The sequence below is a fragment of the Tachysurus fulvidraco genome, chromosome 18, assembly GCF_022655615.1.
Source record: "Tachysurus fulvidraco isolate hzauxx_2018 chromosome 18, HZAU_PFXX_2.0, whole genome shotgun sequence".
Taxonomy (NCBI): domain Eukaryota; kingdom Metazoa; phylum Chordata; class Actinopteri; order Siluriformes; family Bagridae; genus Tachysurus; species Tachysurus fulvidraco.
This window is the reverse complement of record NC_062535.1, coordinates 15,442,602-15,463,774: the sequence shown is the minus strand read 5'-3', so window position 1 is coordinate 15,463,774 and position 21,173 is coordinate 15,442,602. Positions and strand designations below refer to the sequence as shown.

The 21,173-nt window shown below is 44.2% G+C and overlaps 1 protein-coding gene across 1 annotated transcript; it reads right to left on the bottom strand.

The window, feature by feature from the left end:
- Positions 1-3,862: 3,862 nt before the first annotated feature.
- Positions 3,863-21,101, bottom strand: ppp3r1b (protein phosphatase 3 (formerly 2B), regulatory s1ubunit B, alpha isoform, b). The gene is made up of 6 exons (XM_027179027.2): positions 20,837-21,101; positions 15,375-15,414; positions 6,373-6,549; positions 6,058-6,117; positions 4,558-4,742; positions 3,863-4,152 (listed from the first exon to the last, which is right to left on the bottom strand). Exons 1-6 carry the CDS (start codon positions 20,837-20,839, stop codon positions 4,105-4,107), a joined length of 513 nt encoding a protein of 170 aa, XP_027034828.1. The 5' UTR covers positions 20,840-21,101; the 3' UTR covers positions 3,863-4,104.
- Between the last annotated feature and the right edge of the window lie 72 nt (positions 21,102-21,173).

Below are 21,173 nucleotides of genomic sequence, written 5' to 3'. Positions count from 1 at the left end.
TGCTAAATTAACAGTCGTGTAGCTTTGTAGGACGTGATGAAAGACAACAGTGTGGTAGAAACCAGTCGTGGTCAGAACAGGAACAGTTGACATGCAGTGAGTTCTAACTTTAAGTTTTGTTGCCGTCTGATGGTGGATCATTGGTAGTACATCAGTACCCGCTGGCCAAAACCTATGTTGATGGTTTTTAAGTGTCAGTCTAAAACATTTCTATTGTTTAAAGCGCTACACAAATAAATATACATTTAATTTAATTGTTTACATTTAGAACCAATTGAGCTAAACGAACTTCACGAAGATAATGTGTTTATTTTATCTTGTTATACAAAATATCCATAAACACTGAACATGTTTGAAGTGACTTTGCTGCCACCTTGTGGTCAACTATCAGCACTGCATCATGGATCTGTACACTAGCTTATTACATCTTATTTAACCCGTTTTATACTTGTACCTGTTACACGTATTAAAGTCGTACTATGATGCCTTTCTTGTCACAATATGGGTTTAATGTGAATTATATTTTTCGTGGTATATCTCCATAATCAGGAAAGATTAACTCCTTTAGTGAAATGTCCATGTTCCAACCATTTTCATATTTAGTTAGTAGTTATTTAGTTATATTTATTCTCTGGGGCACGGTGGCTTAGTGGTTAGTACGTTTGCCTCACACCTCTAGGGTTGGGGGTTCGATTCCCGCCTCCGCCTTGTGTGTGTGGAGTTTGCATGTTCTCCCTGTGCCTCGGGGGGTTTCCTCCCCGGGTCCAAAGACATGCATGGTAGGTTGATTGGCATCTCTGGAAAATTGTCCGTAGTGTGTGAGAGTGTGTGTGTGCCCTGCGATGGGTTGGCACTCCGTCCAGGGTGTATCCTGTCTTGATGCCCAATGAGATAGGCACAGGCTCCCCGTGACTCGAGGTAGTTCGGATAAGCAATAGAAAATGAATGAATGAATGAAAGTTTATTCTCGATATAATCTGTTAGAAGAACTTTGACAACAGAATAATGTATTGAAATCATTCTCATGGCATGATCCAGGAAGCTAAATGTTAAATGTCTCCTTGGTCATTTTGTAGACTGTATAGAGGCCAACAAAGATCCTGTGGGTGAAGCTTCATGAATCATTTAAGCATTGAACTCAACTTCTGCTCATCTTGTGGGGAAATAAACAAACAAAACAAACCTTAAGTAATGCATCTTTAAGGACCAGTGGATTATCTTTAATTTGGAGACTTTTCCGGTGAAGCTTTAAGAGTAAACTTTAAGATAAAAAAAAATTCACCCAAGTGACGGAGCTACGGTCGAGTAATGTTTAGTTTTTCTCGGTAATTTTTTCTTCCAGTTTAAATCCAGCAACACTCGAACCACCAACAGTCATCACAAAAGGAAGCAATTTTCCAATAAAGTAAAGAAAAGCAGGCAGTTTTACGAGGTTCAAATGTTTTATTTCTCATTGTTATGAGTGGTATTTCAATGGTTCCCACAGCATATGACGCAGCATGCAGAGATGAAGAGGCCCAAACAAACAAAAACAAACAAACAAACAAAAAAAAAAAACTATTTTCCGAACAAAAATCCTAAGACTGAAAAGCCCCCCCCACCACCACCATGATATCATACGAGGTAACAAACTGACCAATCCCCAACAGAAAGCGATAGAAAGCACTGAATCGAAAGCAAAGAAGCGCTAACTGTAACACATGTAAATAACAAAAGTCTGTACAAAACAATTCAAATCAGGAACTGAAAAAAAACAAAAACAAAATAAACAACCCGAATCGCAGGATCCGGGTTCTGCAGCTTCCGCAGGCCCCAGTGAAGCTTCGTTTGATGTGACACTAATTTTTCTGATTTTTATATTCTGGTTACTATAAGTATGGATACATGATGTAGTGGAGTAAGTTTGCCATTTCCATATTTAAAACATTTACCAAAAAAAGTTTGGCAACATCCATATATTTATATTCAACTGTCATTCATATAATATCAATTCTTACAATTCATTATGTAAACAAGAGGATTGGTTTTTCCCCAAAAGTCGGACCTACATGCACAAAGATAAAGACACCCGCCCGTTTCATGCAAAGCACATCACCAGACCGCTAGAGGTCGATTTTTTATTTATTTATTTATTTTTTGGGAAAACGCAAGTCGCAAGGTTTAGAAAAAAAACAGCAGACGTGCGCGTGACAAAGAGAGAAACAGACAGACAGACAGACAGAGTAAGAGAGAGAGTAAGAGAGAGAGAGAGAGAGAGAGAGAGAGAGAGCGTCCTTGTGGTCATCTAGAAGGTGACAGGTTATAATCACAAAAAAAGCGATAAGTAGCGCTAATGCTAACTGATTTGCTGCCAGTGCTCTGCAGAAACCTTGTAACTCAAACAGTCACATTTAGTTTGATTTCCCAGCATCTGTGTTGCGGTGTTGTTGATGGTTTTGATGCCAAAGTGAGGAAAACAATTGAAAGTCTCAAATCACGTACTTGTATACTTAATAGATTTTGACCGAATAGACGGTCCCCTTGTCACCATGGAAACCTCAAAGCTAGCACTGTGGAGTTGGCGCTATCTCCCGAGGTGCGATTAGCGACACGGATGACTCGGTGTAACCCGACGAGTAACGCTAGCTATAGCTATATTCAACACTTTGGGTTTTATTGTTTACGTTTTCTCACCGATTTGATTTTGGCCACCAAGCAGCTCTCCGCATTCGGAACGGAGAGCTAGTTGGCGTTTGAACGTTACGAGTGAACGCACCTCCATCACTGAGCGTCACATACAAACTCACTCAGCTGTACATTGAGACGTGTGTATGAAGCCTGCGTCTTAACGTCCGTCCTTCAGCACTGAGCTCTGCTGTGTATTAGTTTAACAGATGCAGGTTTGTGGTTCAGAACGGAGGCAGGATTCCGCCTTCTTTTAAAGTCAGTCCTGAGGGTGGCATGTAGCTGGAAATGAAAAGCGGCGAATGAAACGTGAACGCGCGCTCGGCTTAGCCGCGTCCTCCGAGGTGCCGGCGGACATGAAAACGACTTCGCGACTCTACGTCCGCTCTAATAACAAACAAAGACGAACTTCACGGCTTTACAGCGCTGCCGACGGTCACGTGGGGAAACTAAACCCATTCTGATTCTTACATGCTGATTATAATCTCATCAGCGCTCAAAGTAACTCTGTGTTTGTGGTGAACGTTATGCGTTTATTTGAATCTACGCTGGAGACTGGAAAAGCAAGTACTATATATGTATATGAACACCTGAACAATATAAACATCTCGCTCACACTCTCTCTCACACCCGAGCGCACGCGCGTCTTGTTACAAACCGTTACAGCTTCCCGTCGGTGCGCGTTATCTGAAGCAGGAGAACCTGTGAAACGGATCGTCTGTAAGCGCTTGGTGAAAGTGTGCTGATGGGATTCTGTGCAGAGCCAATCGGCGGACAGAGATTCATCTCTAATTAATTTATCAGCTCTTAATAAGAAAATCGCACGGATTCGGTTTTGATTGGCACTTCATGCTCTTATCTGCACGCTGTGATGAAAAGTATGTCGTGTTGCGTAACGAACGACGAGACGCTCCTTGTACGTCTGCATCCTTATTTAAAAAATTAAAACAAACACACAGGCGACCAAAATAAATATAAAAAAAAAATGTCCCCCTTCAAAAATGAAAAAGAAACACACACACACACACACACACACACACGTTCCCCCCTTTCTCCACCAAACTGAAATGCTTGCCCAGTGTCTGAAAGCCGTGTCTTCTACTGAATCCTACACTAAAAAAAAAAAAAAAAAAAAAAAACAGATCGTCGGCGTTGTTCTTGATACCACTTTCGAAGATTGGCTTCTTGAGAAGTGGGCAGGGTTCAGGGTCTTCGGTCGGTGTGGTCACGAAACAAAATACTTCGGTGTAAGCGATGAAAAAACGGTGAAAGAGGAGCGAGAGTGAAGGGGAGCACTTTAGAGCTGGACACTGCGAGCGGATTCTCAGTTGTGGAGGAGAGCACAGAGAATCAGAGAGAGGAACAGTAAGAGAGGGGCAGAGAGGAGAGAGAGAGAGAGAGAGAGAGAGAGAGGTTTGGTGAAAGGGGGCGTCCATCCATTCACACATCCACCACCATCTTTTTGTGAATGTCTAAACCGCCGACAACCTGGAAGATACAGGAGAACGTTGGGGTTAAATTTAAAGTTGAACGTGCACGCGCGCACACACACAGACACGCACAAACACACGAACACACACAAACACACATGCACACACACACACGCGCACACGATCAGCGGATAACAATTGAGGTAAAGAGCTGAGACACTGTGCAGGGCAACAGATAGCCAATCAACACTCCGATCTCCGAATGACCAGATGTTCTGTAATCATTTCTGCTAGATACAAATGTTCAGTGCCCAAACACAGGATGCAGAAGATCCTGATATGTAGAGAAACCCTGGAGCAGGGAGGAGGTTCTCCATTCCTGTTCCTGCACAGTGTCAAGGCTCTTGTTCTCAGCCCTTGTCGCTGTTTCTGAGTAAAAGCTGGGCAGAACCTTGTCACTCACCGCACAGAACTCCTCGAAGGATATCCTGCCGTCTCCGTCCTTGTCGGCATTGATGATGGTCTTGTCCACAATCTGCTGCAGCTGTGTGTCCTTTAGGTTGTTGCCCACCATCATCTTGAGCACCTGGAAGAGCTCGCCGTTGGATATGTAGCCGTCCTTGTCCATGTCGTAGATCCGGAACGCGACTGCACGTTAACAAAGAGGAGAAGATGATAGATGACAACAAACACGTGACATAACAGACTGTATGTATGCCAAAAGTATGTGGACACCTGATCATCACACTCGTATGCAGTTTTCCCTCAGATTACTGCCACAACTGTGGAAGCACACGATTATATATGTGTCTTTGTACGCTGAAGCTAGAGACTTAAGCACTGTACACAAAGCCCCTGAGCTCCATGAAAACATGGTGTGGAGGTGAAGGTTGGGCTGGAAGAAGAACCTGAGTGTCCTGCACTGAGCCCTGACTCTGACTCTCAACACTTCTGAACACCTTTAAGATGAACTGGAACATCATCAGGGTCTGATCTATAACACTAATGCTCTTGTAGCTGAATGACCCCAAATTCTAACATCTATGTGCCAGAGGACAGGAGAGGGGAGAGGAGGAGAAGAGAGGAGAGGAGAGGAGAGGGGAAGAGAAGAGAAGAGAGGAGAGAAAAGAGGAGAGAGGAGAAGAGAGGAAAAGAGAGGAGAGAAGAGATGAGAACAGAGAGGAGGAGAGGTGAGGAGAGGAGAAGAGAGAGGAAGAGAGAGGAGAGGAGGGGGAGAAGAGAGGAGAGAGGAAGAGAGGTGAAGAGAAGACACCTGTCAGAGAACATGATAGTCAGAAGGGGAAGAGAAGAAGAGAGGAGAGGAGAGGAGAGGAGAGGAGAAAGAAGAAGAGAAGAGAGGATAAAGAAGAAGAGAAGAGAGGAGAGGAGAAAGAAGAAGAGAAGAGAGGAGAAAGAAGAAGAGAAGAGAGGAGAGGAGAAAGAAGAAGAGAAGAGAGGAGAGGAGAAGAGGAACATGGAGCTGATTGTAAGAAACAAATCTGTAAGATGTTTAACAAGGTTGTGATGGTCAGTGGTGCACAGACTTTTAGCCATTACACTGTTTATCTCTGACTGCTTTAGAACTAATGGATGTTTAACCACATTTAGACTTGAAGGTGAAATTATCATCCGACGTGCTACTGTTTCTCCCAAAAGCTCAGACATGACACGTAAACTGTCGAGAAGGATCTTTGCTATTCCCTGTTTTTCTGCTGATCAGAAATTTCAGTCAGTTTTAGCGACGTCCGGGAAAATATCACAGGAAAGACTTTTCTGTTGTTACGCTAATTACAATCCACTCGGTTTTGTTGGTAATATTAAAGCGTACTTTAACACAAAATCTCTTTAGAATCTGTATTTTAAAGTAAAAGGGAAAGAACAGAAAGAAGCAGGTTTGTTTGAGTGACATTTCTCACCAGAATGAGGAATAATTTGGGACTGTAAACATGGGGGTTTCACTCACAGCGCAGTTTCTGCTCCTTGTCACCTTTGACGCTGAACTGAGAAACGCCCTCGATAAACTCTGTGAAGAAAAACAGAGAGCAATGCAGATTATGTTGACGGGTCGTATTTCCATCTGTACAAAAAAAAGCTGGAGGCCTGTAGTATCGATAGTATTCAAATTTTCGGACATAAATAAAGAGTTTCCTCGGCTACGTGACTTCTCATGATCGTTTTAAACCAATCTGACCTTCGGTCCTAAAAACAGCAGCTGATGTAATAACGATGATCTTCTGTTGCAGTGTAATGAAACCATACAGCTCTGTTCTTAGCTCACCTTTAAAATCCACCTCGCCGTTCCCGTCCGTGTCGAATATGTCGATGACTCGTTGGACCAGCGGGTTCTGCTGGAGCTCGGGCAAGGACATGAACTCTTCCACGCTCAGAGAGCCCGAGTTATCCAGGTCGAGTTTCTTAAACCTCTTGCCTAGTCTCTTAATCTCATCAGCGTCGACTGGAACAGAGATTGAAAGAGATGAGTGCAGGCGCTGAGTGTACAACTCAACAGAAACTGCTACACTTCAGAATAACTGTAAAAACGTGAACCGTGTTGTACTGAAAGTCTTAAACACTTTTACAGAGGAATGTGGACACCTGATGTACGCAGGATTAAACGCATCCACACAGAAACACCTACTCGTATATATACACACCTACACACCTATTATTACAGTCAGATATCCTCAATGCAGCTTCACAGATTACACACACACAGACACACACACACACGGGGACACACTCTCACACACACACGACACACACAAATTATAACAAAACTGAACTGAAGTGAATTTAAGAGACACAAAGGGACACAAAGTTTTCACAAAAATAGAAGAGGCTTCTTCACAACAGAGCCTAACCATAAGACCCAAAAAGAACCACAAACACACACAAACACACACCCGGAGCATCTCTAAGGCCTACTGTGAAGTGATATTACCCGCTTTCTGCCTGGTAGTAGCAGCCATCTCTGCAGAAACTAAGCACATTACTAGCCTAAAGCTGAAACAGAGTCCCCGCCCCCACAACAGGCTTGTTAAGCTCCTACACATGTGAGACGGACACACACACACACACACACACACGAAACTCTCTCGATGACACGTGGCATGACCGATAACCAATGAGAGCAGAGATGAACTGACATCTACTGGGTTTGGTTTCATGATGATTTCCTAGGGGTCAAAGGTCAGGCGCATGTCTGAACATACATGAAACGGATGACCCTTTGGATACGACTTTGTGGTACCGATCAGAGGGTTGTGTGTTCAAACCCCACCAGTGAGGAGCTGCTGCTTTTGGGCTCCTCGAACTTCAAACAAAGACTAAACTTTCGTCTGCTCGACGTAACAATAAGTCATTATGTATAAACACAAGCTAAGAGAGAATGTAAATGCTGTTTTAGCGTCAAAAGGTTTGTTGACTGAAGATTTGATAGCAAAACAAACGAAGGAATTGAAGTGAAAAAGTTTGTCACCGTCGACTAGTTAGACTCTATTAACCTGAGTGTTTATTTAGAGCTCTGGCTCTAAATAAACACTAGGCTAGGCTTGCGTGATGGTGTGAAACATAGCATCGCACCATCGACAGAATCGCCATGTAGGCTGCACAAGGGAAAACGGAGGGGGCGTGGCCAAAAAGCGACGGGCGTCTACCGGTCGGGTCCGAACTTAGCGTCAATCCTCTCCGGTCTGCGTACGCTGAGACCGTCTCTGACCTATCTGGATGTGTTGTCTGCTCCAGTTCTCACTGCACTAACATATATTACACAAGGAATCCTGCTGACCTTCTCCCAGGTCAAACCACTCATCAATCCTGCATCAAATCCTTTCTGTTTGCTGAAGAAACAATCTGGCTTTTAACTTCAGAGGTTCAGAGGATAAGAGATCAAGTCTATTTGGTAGAATGTCTCGTGTAGTATGTGGTGGGTCAGTGATGGTGATGTTGAATTGAAAGTGACACTCTGCAGGCAGGCAGGCACACAAACACAAACACACACACACACACACACACACACACACACACACACACACACAGACACAGACACACAGACACACAGACACACACACACACACACAGACACAGACACACACAGACACACACACACAGACACACACACACAGACACACACACACAGACACACACACACAGACACACACGCACACAGACACACCTCTGTTTCCAGTACTCTGTCACTGGTGAACTAGCATTTAGTTTGGTTAAAGCCTAACACAAAACTGGTGAGATTTCCAAGAATTCCTTATGACATCTGTGTGTAGTTTGAAAATGTCCTTCTTGTGCCTGTGTCCGTTTCATAAAGGTTCTTTTCCAGCTTCCTCCCACCTCCCAAAAACATCCTGGCAGGCAGATTATTTATGATAAACTGCCGGTAAGTGTGAAGGTGTGTGTTAACGGTGCATCGAAGCGAACACCTAATGCCATACGATCCCTAAGGGACGCGACCCTTTTCCTACATCGACCACCAAATGCAGTGAATGAAACTGAATCATGGGATTTTAAACATGAGAATGTGAACCATTGGTTGTCTCACCATTGGTTGTCTAAATAAATAGACAAATAGACATTAATTTCGAATAATTAATTTCATTTGCAGCTCGATTTCAATTCATGCAGCTTCTTGTGGCCAAACGGTGCAACTGCTTGAACGTCGTACTAAAGCCATTTGTATAAAAAATCCCAACCGTCATCATCATCATCATCATGTGTGTGTGTGTGTGTGTGTGTGTGTGTGTGTGTGTGTGTGAGAGAGAGAGAGTGTGTGTGTGTGTTAATGACAGTAAAGCTGTGTGTATGCATTGCACGAGTATCCAAACAAAGGTCAGTGTGTGTATGTGTGTCTTCATTTGAAAAGGCTATATGCAAAAATAAAGGTCTGTGTGTGTGTGCATGCATGAGAAGGTGTGTGTGAACTGTTTGTCTGTTTGAGTGGATGTATGGGGGTGTGTGTCTACTAAATAGTGGCGTGTGTGTGTGTGTATACAATAGATAAATACCCAGACAGTTCCCCCTCAGATGTGTGTGTTTGCGTGTTCTCAGCTCTGGGGTGCTTATGGAGCGAATATGTAACACAAGCATTAGAACTTTGTGTGTAATGTCATTTCTACAGTCTCACAAAGTCACTGTACAACTTCCCGCTCCATCTTTGTCGTAAAAGAGGTCATGAGGAGAGATGAACGTACTGAATGTACAAAGCTGTACGTTTCTGCCTCCTTAACGCCTCCCGTCCTGTTATGACTGCTCTATGACAAGCTCACAGGACCATTAAGGTAACTGACCAACTTCTCATTAAGTATTAATAAACTGGGGACCGAGTAGGACACCAAGAGATATCAGGAAATCCACACACGCACGCACCACACACACGCACGCACGCACCACACACACGCACGCACGCACCACACACGCGCACGCACGCACCACACACACGCACGCACGCACCACACACACGCACGCACGCACCACACACACGCACGCACCACACACACGCACGCACACCACACACACGCACACACACCACACACACACACACACACACACACACCACATACAAGCACACCACACACATGCACCACACACACGCACGCACCACACACACGCACGCACGCACCACACACACGCACGCACCACACACACGCACGCACCACACACACGCACGCACCACACACACGCACCCACCACACACACGCACGCAAGCACAACACACACCCACGCACGCACACCACACACATACACATACACACACACACCACACACATGCACCACACACACGCACGCACCACACACACGCACGCACCACACACACGCACGCACCACACACACGCACGCACCACACACACGCACGCACCACACACACGCACGCACCACACACACGCACGCACCACACACACCACATACAAGCACAATACACACACACACACACGCACCACACACACAAACCACAAACATGCAGCACACACATACACACACCACACATACGCGCACCACACACATACATACACACTCACCACACACACACATACCCCCCCTACACAAACACGGACACACTTGCGCACACACCACACATACACACACACAACACACCACACCCACACACCACACACATACCCCCCCCCCCCATACACAAACACGGACACACTTGCGCACACACCACACATACACACACAACACACACACACACAGCCATCCTACTTTTATCTTAGGTACATTTATTAAATGTAGTTATAAGTTTCAAAACACTTATTATTCCAGACTTATTAAACTTATTAAATTCCAGAAAGGCCAGTAAACACATTTGTACTATTTTTATTTATATGTTTGTGCTAAAAATCAAAAATATTGTTCAATATAAAAGGTTTACGTTGCAAGATTTAAAAAAAAATCCACTGTTAAATATAAACATTATTGTAGAATTAAAACAAAATTTTCCATTTTGAAAATGAAAATATTTACGCAGAATTTTTCTTTTTTTCCCTTTAAATTTATTGTTTCAGCAGAACACATTAAAATTCATCGCTTTTTATCTTTAATAACAAAATCTCCTCACAGAAAGAGCTAAAATTTTGTATTTAATTTTTAAACCTGTAGAATGTTTACAAAATTTACAAAATATTTACAAGTTAAATATAAAAATTTTGTATTTAACCTTCGTCTATTTACTAACAAAATTTCCCCTGAATATATTTCCTCTAAATATAATCTCAGTTTCTTGGTAAATGACCCTTTGTTGCTCCGAAACTCATTTCAAAGGAGGACTGAGACCACATGTGTGTGTGTGTGGATATGAATGTGCGATGTGTGTAGGTGTGTGTGTGTGGGTGTGTGTGTGTGTGGGTGGGTGTGTGCGAGCACACGTGAAGGTGTTTTCAGAACTGTAATCATCTAACAGAGACATGATACTTCACACAGCTTTCATAACAGCTCTCCAATTGCTCTTCCTCCACACACACACACACACACACACACACACACACACACACACACACACACACAATCTCTCATACACACACACACACACAATCTCTCATATACACACACACGCACACAATCTCTCTCACACACACACAATCTCTCATAGACACACACACACACACACACACACACACACACACACACACACACACACACACACACAATCTCATACACACACACAATCTCTCATATACACACACACACACACAATCTCTCTCACACACACACAATCTCTCATAGACACACACACACACACACAATCTCTCACACACACACACAATCTCTCACACACACACACAATCTCTCACACACACACACACTCTCTCACACACACACACACTCTCTCACACACACACACACTCTCTCACACACACACACACTCTCACACACACACACACACACACTCTCTCTCACACACACACTCACACAATCTCTCATACACACACACACACAATCTCTCTCTCTCTCTCTCACACACACACACACACACACTCTCAGACACACAATCTCACACACAATCTCTCATACACACACACAATCTCACACACACAGTCACACAATCTCTCACACACAGACACACACAATCTCTCACACACAGACACACACAATCTCACACACACACAGACACACACAATCTCACACACACACAGACACACACAATCTCACACACACACAGACACACACAATCTCACACACACACAATCTCACACACACACAGATACACACAATCTCACACACACACAATCTCACACACAATCTCACACACACAGACACACAATCTCACACACACAGACACACACAATCTCACACAGACAGACACACAATCTCACACACAGACAGACACACAATCTCACACACACAGACACACACAATCTCACACACACAGACACACACAATCTCACACACACAGACACACACAATCTCACACACACAGACACACACAATCTCACACACACAGACACACACAATCTCACACACACAGACACACACAATCTCACACACACAGACACACACAATCTCACACACACAGACACACACAATCTCACACACACACACACACAATCTCACACACAGACACACAATCTCACACACACAGACACACAATCTCTCACACACAGACACACAATCTCACACACACAGACACACACAATCTCACACAGACACACAATCTCACACACACAGACACACACAATCTCACACACACAGACACACACAATCTCACACAGACACACACAATCTCACACAGACACACACAATCTCACACAGACACACACAATCTCACACAGACACACACAATCTCACACAGACACACACAATCTCACACAGACACACACAATCTCACACAGACACACACAATCTCACACAGACACACACAATCTCACACACACAGACAGACACACAATCTCACACACACAGACAGACACACAATCTCACACACACAGACAGACACACAATCTCACACACACAGACAGACACACAATCTCACACACACAGACACACACAATCTCACACACACAGACACATACAATCTCTCTCACACACACAGACACACACAATCTCTCTCACACACACAATCTCACACACACACACAATCTCACACACACACACACACACACACACACACACACACACAATGTCACACACACAATGTCACACACACACACACAATGTCACACACACACACACAATGTCACACACACACACACAATCTCTCACACACACACACAATCTCTCACACACACACACAATCTCTCACACACACACACAATCTCTCACACACACACACAATCTCTCACACACACACACAATCTCTCACACACACACACAATCTCTCACACACACACACAATCTCTCACACACACACACAATCTCTCACACACACACACAATCTCTCACACACAATGTCACACACACACACACAATCTCTCACACACACACACAATCTCTCACACACACACACAATCTCTCACACACACACACAATCTCTCACACACACACACAATCTCTCACACACACACACAATCTCTCACACACACACACAATCTCTCACACACACACACAATCTCTCACACACACACACAATCTCTCACACACACACACACAATCTCACACAGACACACACAATCTCCCACACACAGACACACACACAGACAGACACACACACACACGTCATCTCTCACAGGTATTCAGCAGTCATCACTGAAACACTGGAGACTCCAGACAGACAGCTGATGCTCCATCCCAGGAACACTAACAGCTCTGCAGACATAGCTGCTAATTGCAGGGGGAATTATGGGATGTCATTACGGTTGCTAGACACCCAGCTGACCAACAGGTGGCTCAATTTCACACCAGCCAGCTTGTAATCACTCTGTTAAAGTGATGTGTTGTTAATTACTCTGGCCTGCTGGAGAGAACACAGACTGGATGGAGATGATGTGAAGGATGTGATGGAGAGAGACTGTGAGAAAGCGAGAGAGAGAGAAAAAGACAGAGAGAGAGATGGAGAGACGGCAGAACAGAGATGGGGGGCACTGTTTGAAGATTATGCTTTGAACCAGTGCTGAAGTTGCCATGGAGACTTAGACAGATCCTAGAAAAGAGCAGGGACTCATGGGTAGTGTAGTTCCTGACCACTAACAAGAAATTATATCACACACACACACACACACACACACACACACACACACACACACACACACACACACACACACACACACACACACACACACACACACTATGGGGAACCTCCAGCTTGATGGCTAGCCAATAAAACACACATGTCCCCCCAACATGCTCTCACACATTCAGACACACTAAAAATAAGCAAGGCTGCCCCTCGTGTCTGACCTTTAGCAGTCAGAAGACATTTACAGCAGCAAGCCTCCGTCACTCAACTAAGCACACTGACCCAGGACCAGCTCTGTCTGTCTCCCTCTGTCTGTCTCTCTGTCTGTCTCTCTCTTCTCTGTCTGTCTGTCTCTCTCTCTTCTCTCTCTCTTTCTGGCTCCCTGTCTCCATCTCTGTCTCTCTCTGTCTGTCTGTCTCTCTCTTCTCTGTCTGTCTGTCTGTCTCTCTCTTCTCTGTCTGTCTGTCTGTCTCTCTCTTCTCTGTCTGTCTGTTTCTCTCTCTCTTCTCTGTCTGTCTGTCTGTCTCTCTCTTCTCTGTCTGTCTGTCTGTCTCTCTCTTCTCTGTCTGTCTGTCTCTCTCTCTCTTCTCTGTCTGTCTGTCTGTCTCTCTCTCTCTTCTCTGTCTGTCTGTCTGTCTCTCTCTCTCTTCTCTGTCTGTCTGTCTCTCTCTCTCTTCTCTGTCTGTCTGTCTGTCTCTCTCTTCTCTGTCTGTCTGTCTGTCTGTCTCTCTCTTCTCTGTCTGTCTGTCTGTCTCTTCTCTGTCTGTCTGTCTGTCTGTCTCTTCTCTGTCTGTCTGTCTGTCTGTCTCTTCTCTGTCTGTCTGTCTCTTCTCTGTCTGTCTGTCTGTCTCTTCTCTGTCTGTCTGTCTGTCTCTTCTCTGTCTGTCTGTCTGTCTCTTCTCTGTCTGTCTGTCTGTCTCTTCTCTGTCTGTCTGTCTGTCTCTTCTCTGTCTGTCTGTCTGTCTGTCTTTCTCTCTCTGTCTGTCTGTCTTTCTCTCTCTGTCTGTCTGTCTTTCTCTCTCTGTCTGTCTGTCTTTCTCTCTCTGTCTGTCTGTCTTTCTCTCTCTGTCTGTCTGTCTTTCTCTCTCTGTCTGTCTGTCTTTCTCTCTCTGTCTGTCTGTCTTTCTCTCTCTGTCTGTCTGTCTGTCTCACTCTTCTCTCTGTCTGTCTGTCTCACTCTTCTCCCTGTCTGTCCCTCTCTCTCTCATTCACACACACACACACACACAGTGTTCTGTGTTACAGCTGACTTGAGACCCGTTAGCCCTGAGATCATCTCCTTGCTCCTCTCACACAGATTTAAGGCCCTAACACCGACTGACCATAAAGTCCACTTTCACCAAGACAGTAAAATTTACACGCATCTAAGAGGTTGTGTGCTAGTCTGTTTCTATGGTAACGCCTTTAATCGTTAGCTAATTCCTCACTGTCATGCCTTTTCTCTGCCCATAGGAAGCAGTGAGTATTAGCACGCAGTAAAGCTTTAGATTCTTGTCTAGCGCTACACTGGTATCACACCACATGGAGGCATCACGCTGATGTGTCAGGATGTGGACAAGCGATGCTCGTAACGCTTGCAGTCTTTATTGAGCCTTTAGAAGACGTGACATTTTGAGACGTTATTTAACCCCCCAGAAACTTGCGAGGTCCTGAATACTCACAGTGCGAGCACATCTCCAAAGGGTAACTTGCTTCATTTCCCTGAAAAAGACACAAAAAAAAGGAACATCATTTTTTTTTTTTATCAAAAAGTTAGGAAAAAACCCAATGATTTATGTATGACACTTTTTACACTTCTCCAAGACTTCGTGGTGAATGCCCTCATTCTAGACCACTAAAATGCAAAATGGGACACTCCCCAGAGGAACGAGGACGAGGCAGGAAACTCCTCCTCAATGGCTACTGAATCAGCTGAACCCATAAACACTACGGCCCCCTTTATTTCCTTTAATTTTTAATTATAAAAGAATTTAAATGATCTGATGTCACCAGTGAGGTTCGCAAAATTACACTGTGAGGTCATCGAGCATGAGATGAGTCTCACAGGTCCATCGATTATGCGCTAAAAAAAAATCTAATAATAATAATAATAAAAAGGCAGAGCAAATTAAAAACCTTCTAACTTGCTGATTGCACATCGAAAATCCTGTGTGTGTGTGTTCACAGATCACGGTCTCATTTCATTATGCATGAGAAAAACACAGCATTTCACTAGAGAGAGAAAATTAGGCTGAAGAAATTAGAAGGGAGAGGGGGAAAGAGAGCGCGAGAGAGAAAGAGAGCGAGAGAGAGAGAGAGTGAGTCTAATGTGAGTGTGACAGGATGAAGGGATGCAGAGGTGTAACATGATAAGAGTAATAGAGGGAAAAAATTTTAATTTCAGAGACATGCAGAGGTAGAGAGATGGGGAGAGAGAGAGAGAAGGAGAAAGTGAGAGAAAGAGATTTGAGGGATACAGAAAGATACAGAGAAAGGGAGGTGTGGAGTGATGAGAGACAGGAGAAATAGTACGAGAGAGAGAGATGAGAGTCTAAAGTGAGTACGACAGGATGAAGCAATGCAGAGGTGGGGAGAGAGAGAGAGAGAGAGAAAGAGAGAGAGAGAGAGAGGTGGTGGAGGTGTTTGTGGATTTTGGGAAGACTGATGATTCTTTCCCTCTGTATGTTGGAGTTGTTTATAATAAAGACATCACAGCCTCCGCTCTCCTCTCTCTCTCTCTCTCCTCTTTCTCCTCTCCATCTCTCTCCTCTCCTCTCTATCTTTCTCAAACATGAGAAGGATCCACTCAAGCATTCTGTTTCTATGGAATACAGGAGCACAGACATGAACAAAACTACGAAGATCACAAAGAAACCTGAACCTGAACATCAACAAGAAACATTACACTACGATCCTTCATGCTCCTTCTCTATCCCCTCAATCAATCAGAAAACCAAGCTGACCAGAGGAAGGTAAAGTGTACAGTTAGAGTTAGTGCTCTCCTCTGACTGTGTTCAGCTTTAGTCTATAATACAGAGTCACCTGCTGGAGTTACTTAACAGAGCAAAGCGTGTTACGGTTACATCAGGATATGTGAAGACGTTTCAAAGATAAATAATATAGCAGAAGAAAAGAAAAAAAATATTGTATTAATAATTTGCATTTTTAAAAGTGAATATATATATTAGGAAGTAAAGAGAAAAAGAAATAAGAAAAGGAAAAGTTGGATCGTGATCGATGGTTTTTGTTAGTAAAACTATACGACGTTTTCGAGGGTTTCAGCTCTAGCCTCGGGACACCACACACCACCCCCACGTCGTTAATTACTTTCCTCTAACAGCATGGACCCCGTTGTTCGTTCTTTCTTTACATAATAAATAGGAAACCGTATCAACACGTCTTCCGTATCAACACGTCTAAGCCTTGGCGTCTCTGATTAGACAAGCTCAAGGATTAGTTCGATCAGAATTATATTATATATATCTAATAATAATCTTGAATTTTTTATTCTGTTAATTATTTTTCTTTTATTATTCGTTATTTCTTTTATTATTCCTATGTTTACCTTCTGTTCTATGCTTATGTTCTGTAAAGCTGCTTTGAGACAATGTACAAATAAACTTGAATTGAATTGAATTGAGAAACCTTTTGTCGATGTATCAGGGAAAAGGAAAGCGCCGTGAACATGAATGTGTTAAACACCTGCAGGACGGTGGGACGTACGCAGGAGTAACAGGAGCGTACGGCACCGGCGTGTGTCGCTCTGTAAACAAACTCTAGCTTTGCTAAAACTCAATGTACGCTTACAATGAAACAGAAAAGAAACACCTTGCTAACGTTAGCGCACTCGGAGCACCCGGTGCTATTCTGACACCAAATGAACTGGACTGAAGGTTTAGGATTACATTGCCGGGTGACGAGGGGTAACAGGTTTGGACGGGGAACAGACAGGGCAAAGGAACGAAACGACTTCTTTACACACCACTTACACACCTGACACACACACGACTGGATCCAACACGACTGGACATTAATGTCGGAGTCTAACATTTCCTCTGTCCTCTCTGGTATTTATTCTCTCATCCAATAAAGAGACCCCCCACGTACACACACACACACACACACACACACACACACACACACACACAATCGGGACATGAGCCGAGTGATGGATTTCAAACGTGGCTGCAGCTTTAAAGACTAGACGCTTTAAAGACGCCGCTCTGTGCTCGCTGTGTGAAAAGGTCAGAATTACCTCCATCCCCCCATGCCTCCCACCCCCTCAGCGCTGAGCACACTGTTACCATAGCAACAGCAACGCCACACACAGCTAGAGTGACCATATTTAATACACTAGGAATCTAACACGCGCTCACCAACATCTCAGTTTGATAAAACCTTCAGTAGAAGTGCTGGCTGTCGTGGGCGTGGCCACAAACCATTAGTACGTCACATGACGGGAACGTGGACATGGAACCCAGTCCAAACCAAACAGAAGTAGCGAATTAGTAGCGATGAGTCTATATTTTCTTGCTGTGTGTCTGGAGCAAGTGCTTCAGGTGACTTTACAACTGAAAGATAAGCACAAAAACGTCCAACGCAACAAGACGATATACAGCCTACACGTTTCTACTGACCACGTCGATCACATCGATGCCTAAGGGACGACTTTCAGACATTCTGTGAAATCTCACATGCTGTCAGTCTTTATCACATTGTTGTAGTGAGGTTGGGGAGGGGGATTTCTGAGTTTCTGGAGCGAGGCGAATATCTGAGAGACAGTATACTGCCGAAGCTCGGGCGAGATTTTGTTTGTAGATAAGCTTCACGGCTAGCGTCGCTCTGAGTGAAGTGGCTGCCGACCTTACGTTATACTTATGATCGCCGACACCTTTTTAAGCTCCAGTTTATGAGGAGAACTGAAACTCTGGACTGGGTGCCACACCTGAATTTACATCCTCATGATCTGATAACCTCACAGCCTCGCGAGCGAGTTCGAAGTAAAAGGCTCGTCTGAACTTTTCATCGCATGCCAAGAACCAGCCAGCCACAGAAAACATCAAGAAGATAATACGGAGCGTTTTCTATAGCGCTTGTTTTCTCGAGGTCTGCGCAGGTGCTCTGATTAACCTGGATCTATGGCCTCCGTTGAGAATACTCCTCTATTTGTAGAATAATGGGATGTTAAATAGGCTACAGAGCCTGGAGGAGATAAAGAATCCCGGCTGGCCTATTTTACGCGTGCACACACAGACACAGACACATGCACACACACTCTTCCAGAACATTCTGATCTGTAAAGTTTGGACAGTGATTGTGGGCTGTGCACTGAAGACCTACAGAATGAAAGGCACCATAAATAGACAGAGACTCAATTATGGCAAGAGAAGTGGAAGTACACAAAGCAGCAGCAGCAGCGGTGGCCTACATTAACACACAAACCTACAGCCCTGACTCTGCTCAGCGTTTACGGACAAGCATGCTGAGTGCTCAGTGCTGGTTCTGCATCCAAATCTCAATGCTGCTACTGAGGAAACAATCCCCATCATAACAATAACAACAACACCACGCATTGACCGTAACGCCTTTTACGTTCTCTCGACACTCTGTGAAAAAGTTTAGTGTTTTAGTTTAATATATATATATATATATATATATATATATATATATATATATATATATATATATAGTTTAATATATATATGAAAAAGGCAAAGGAAAGAACATTAAAAAGCTTTACAGCTTTATAAATAAATGGAAAGATGTTTCGACAGAGAGATAGACAGATTAATTAGAAGGATAAATGTAGCCTCTCTTTTACCATGATAGATAGATAGGCTCGATAGATAGATCACTCGTCTGGCAGTTCTATGGACAGACAGACAGAGGGACCGACAGAGCACATATTTATGTAAGACCCTTATGGATAGTAACACACACATGTATGTGTACAAATTATTTCTAATCAGATAATTTCAATACTGATTCCTGGAGTTATAACATTGCTAACTGTATAGCGGAGGATCAAAACACCAGTTTACACGTCCTAATGCCTTTCAAACGCCAGATTCGACTTTACTCAGCCCTCCAGCTGAACTGTGTCTACGAGAGGATTGAAAATAAATCACAACTATCGACTGTCGGTGAGCGACAGGATGCTTTCCTACATTCATTACCCACAACGCAGTTCAACTAGTTGCAGGCTGGAGCATCATGAGAGTGATGCGGCGGCGCTTTAGCCCCATCCTTCTCTCTCATCCTCGCCTGCATCCGACGCATCCGATACCCATCGTGACTCTAACTAGCCTCTTGTAGTAACTCGCTGCCATGCAGCTTCACCACATTCTAGGAGTCCGTCGTCGGCACCAACTCCTGCACTCCTCCTTTCTCACAAACACGACCCTGAGGTTCGAAAGTCATCTCTCGTTAAGTACACCCGAGACAGCCGGGGTTGTTGTTTTTTTTGTCCTGTTCTAGCTACACAAGACATCAGAGCTCACATCTCAAAGGGAATCATAAAAACACAACAGCAACCAAGATGAAACTTCAGCTCCAGAATCACTTAAAAAAAACACGTCAGAAATATTTCACCATGTTTCAGGGTGGAGTTTGTACACAAACAAAGAAACAAACACGTGCATAAACATATTCCCTGCGGATGTCAACAGCAGGGTTGTTTTAGTACCCTGTCATGAACGTTGGGGATGTTTTTGAAGCCCTAACCGCTTCTACACACCGAGTATATTCACTTTCACTGCTAATTCGTGCTCACTTCATTAAAGTAGGGCTCGGTACAAGCCGCTAGTTCAGCTGTAACGTCTCTCTGCGCGTTATTAAATACCCCTGAGACCTTAGTGTTGTGGTTTTAGAGGAAATATTCTGACAGTTTGCTGTCAGTGCCTTAATGTGTCCGCCTTAAACACGCTAGTGGGCCAGAAACACGAAGCCCGGCTCACGACACAGCTTATAAACACACACACGCATCTCCTGCCTGAAAACCTGCGCGATTTTAACCGAATGTTTCATGTTTTAAATAAAACACCGAGCTGTTTCCGCTTCACTCCAGTTAGCATGTATGCTAACGTCATGCTAGCTAACGGCTGCACTGTTAGCAAGAGACATCGCAGAGCTCGCGCACACTTACCATTTTGTCTTCGTTATTTTATTGTAGTTGTTATTATTATTTTGTGGTATTTTTGTTCTTGTGGCACCGAATCCGACTTCTTCGGTTTGTTTTGCCTTTCCGGGGTCAACAACAAACGCTTGTGGGTGTGAGACTCGAGGCGTCCGTGTTACGGCCCGGTGACGGATCTCACTGCAGTGAAGAGCCGCAGCGCGGAACAGGAGGAGCGGCTTCAGCTCAGCTCACTGCCGGGGAGGGGGCCGTAACATCCGGGCACTTACTCTCTCACTGCTGGGGAGGGGGCCGTAACATCCGGGCACTTACTCTATGTACTCATAGTACTGAGTGCGCATGTCAC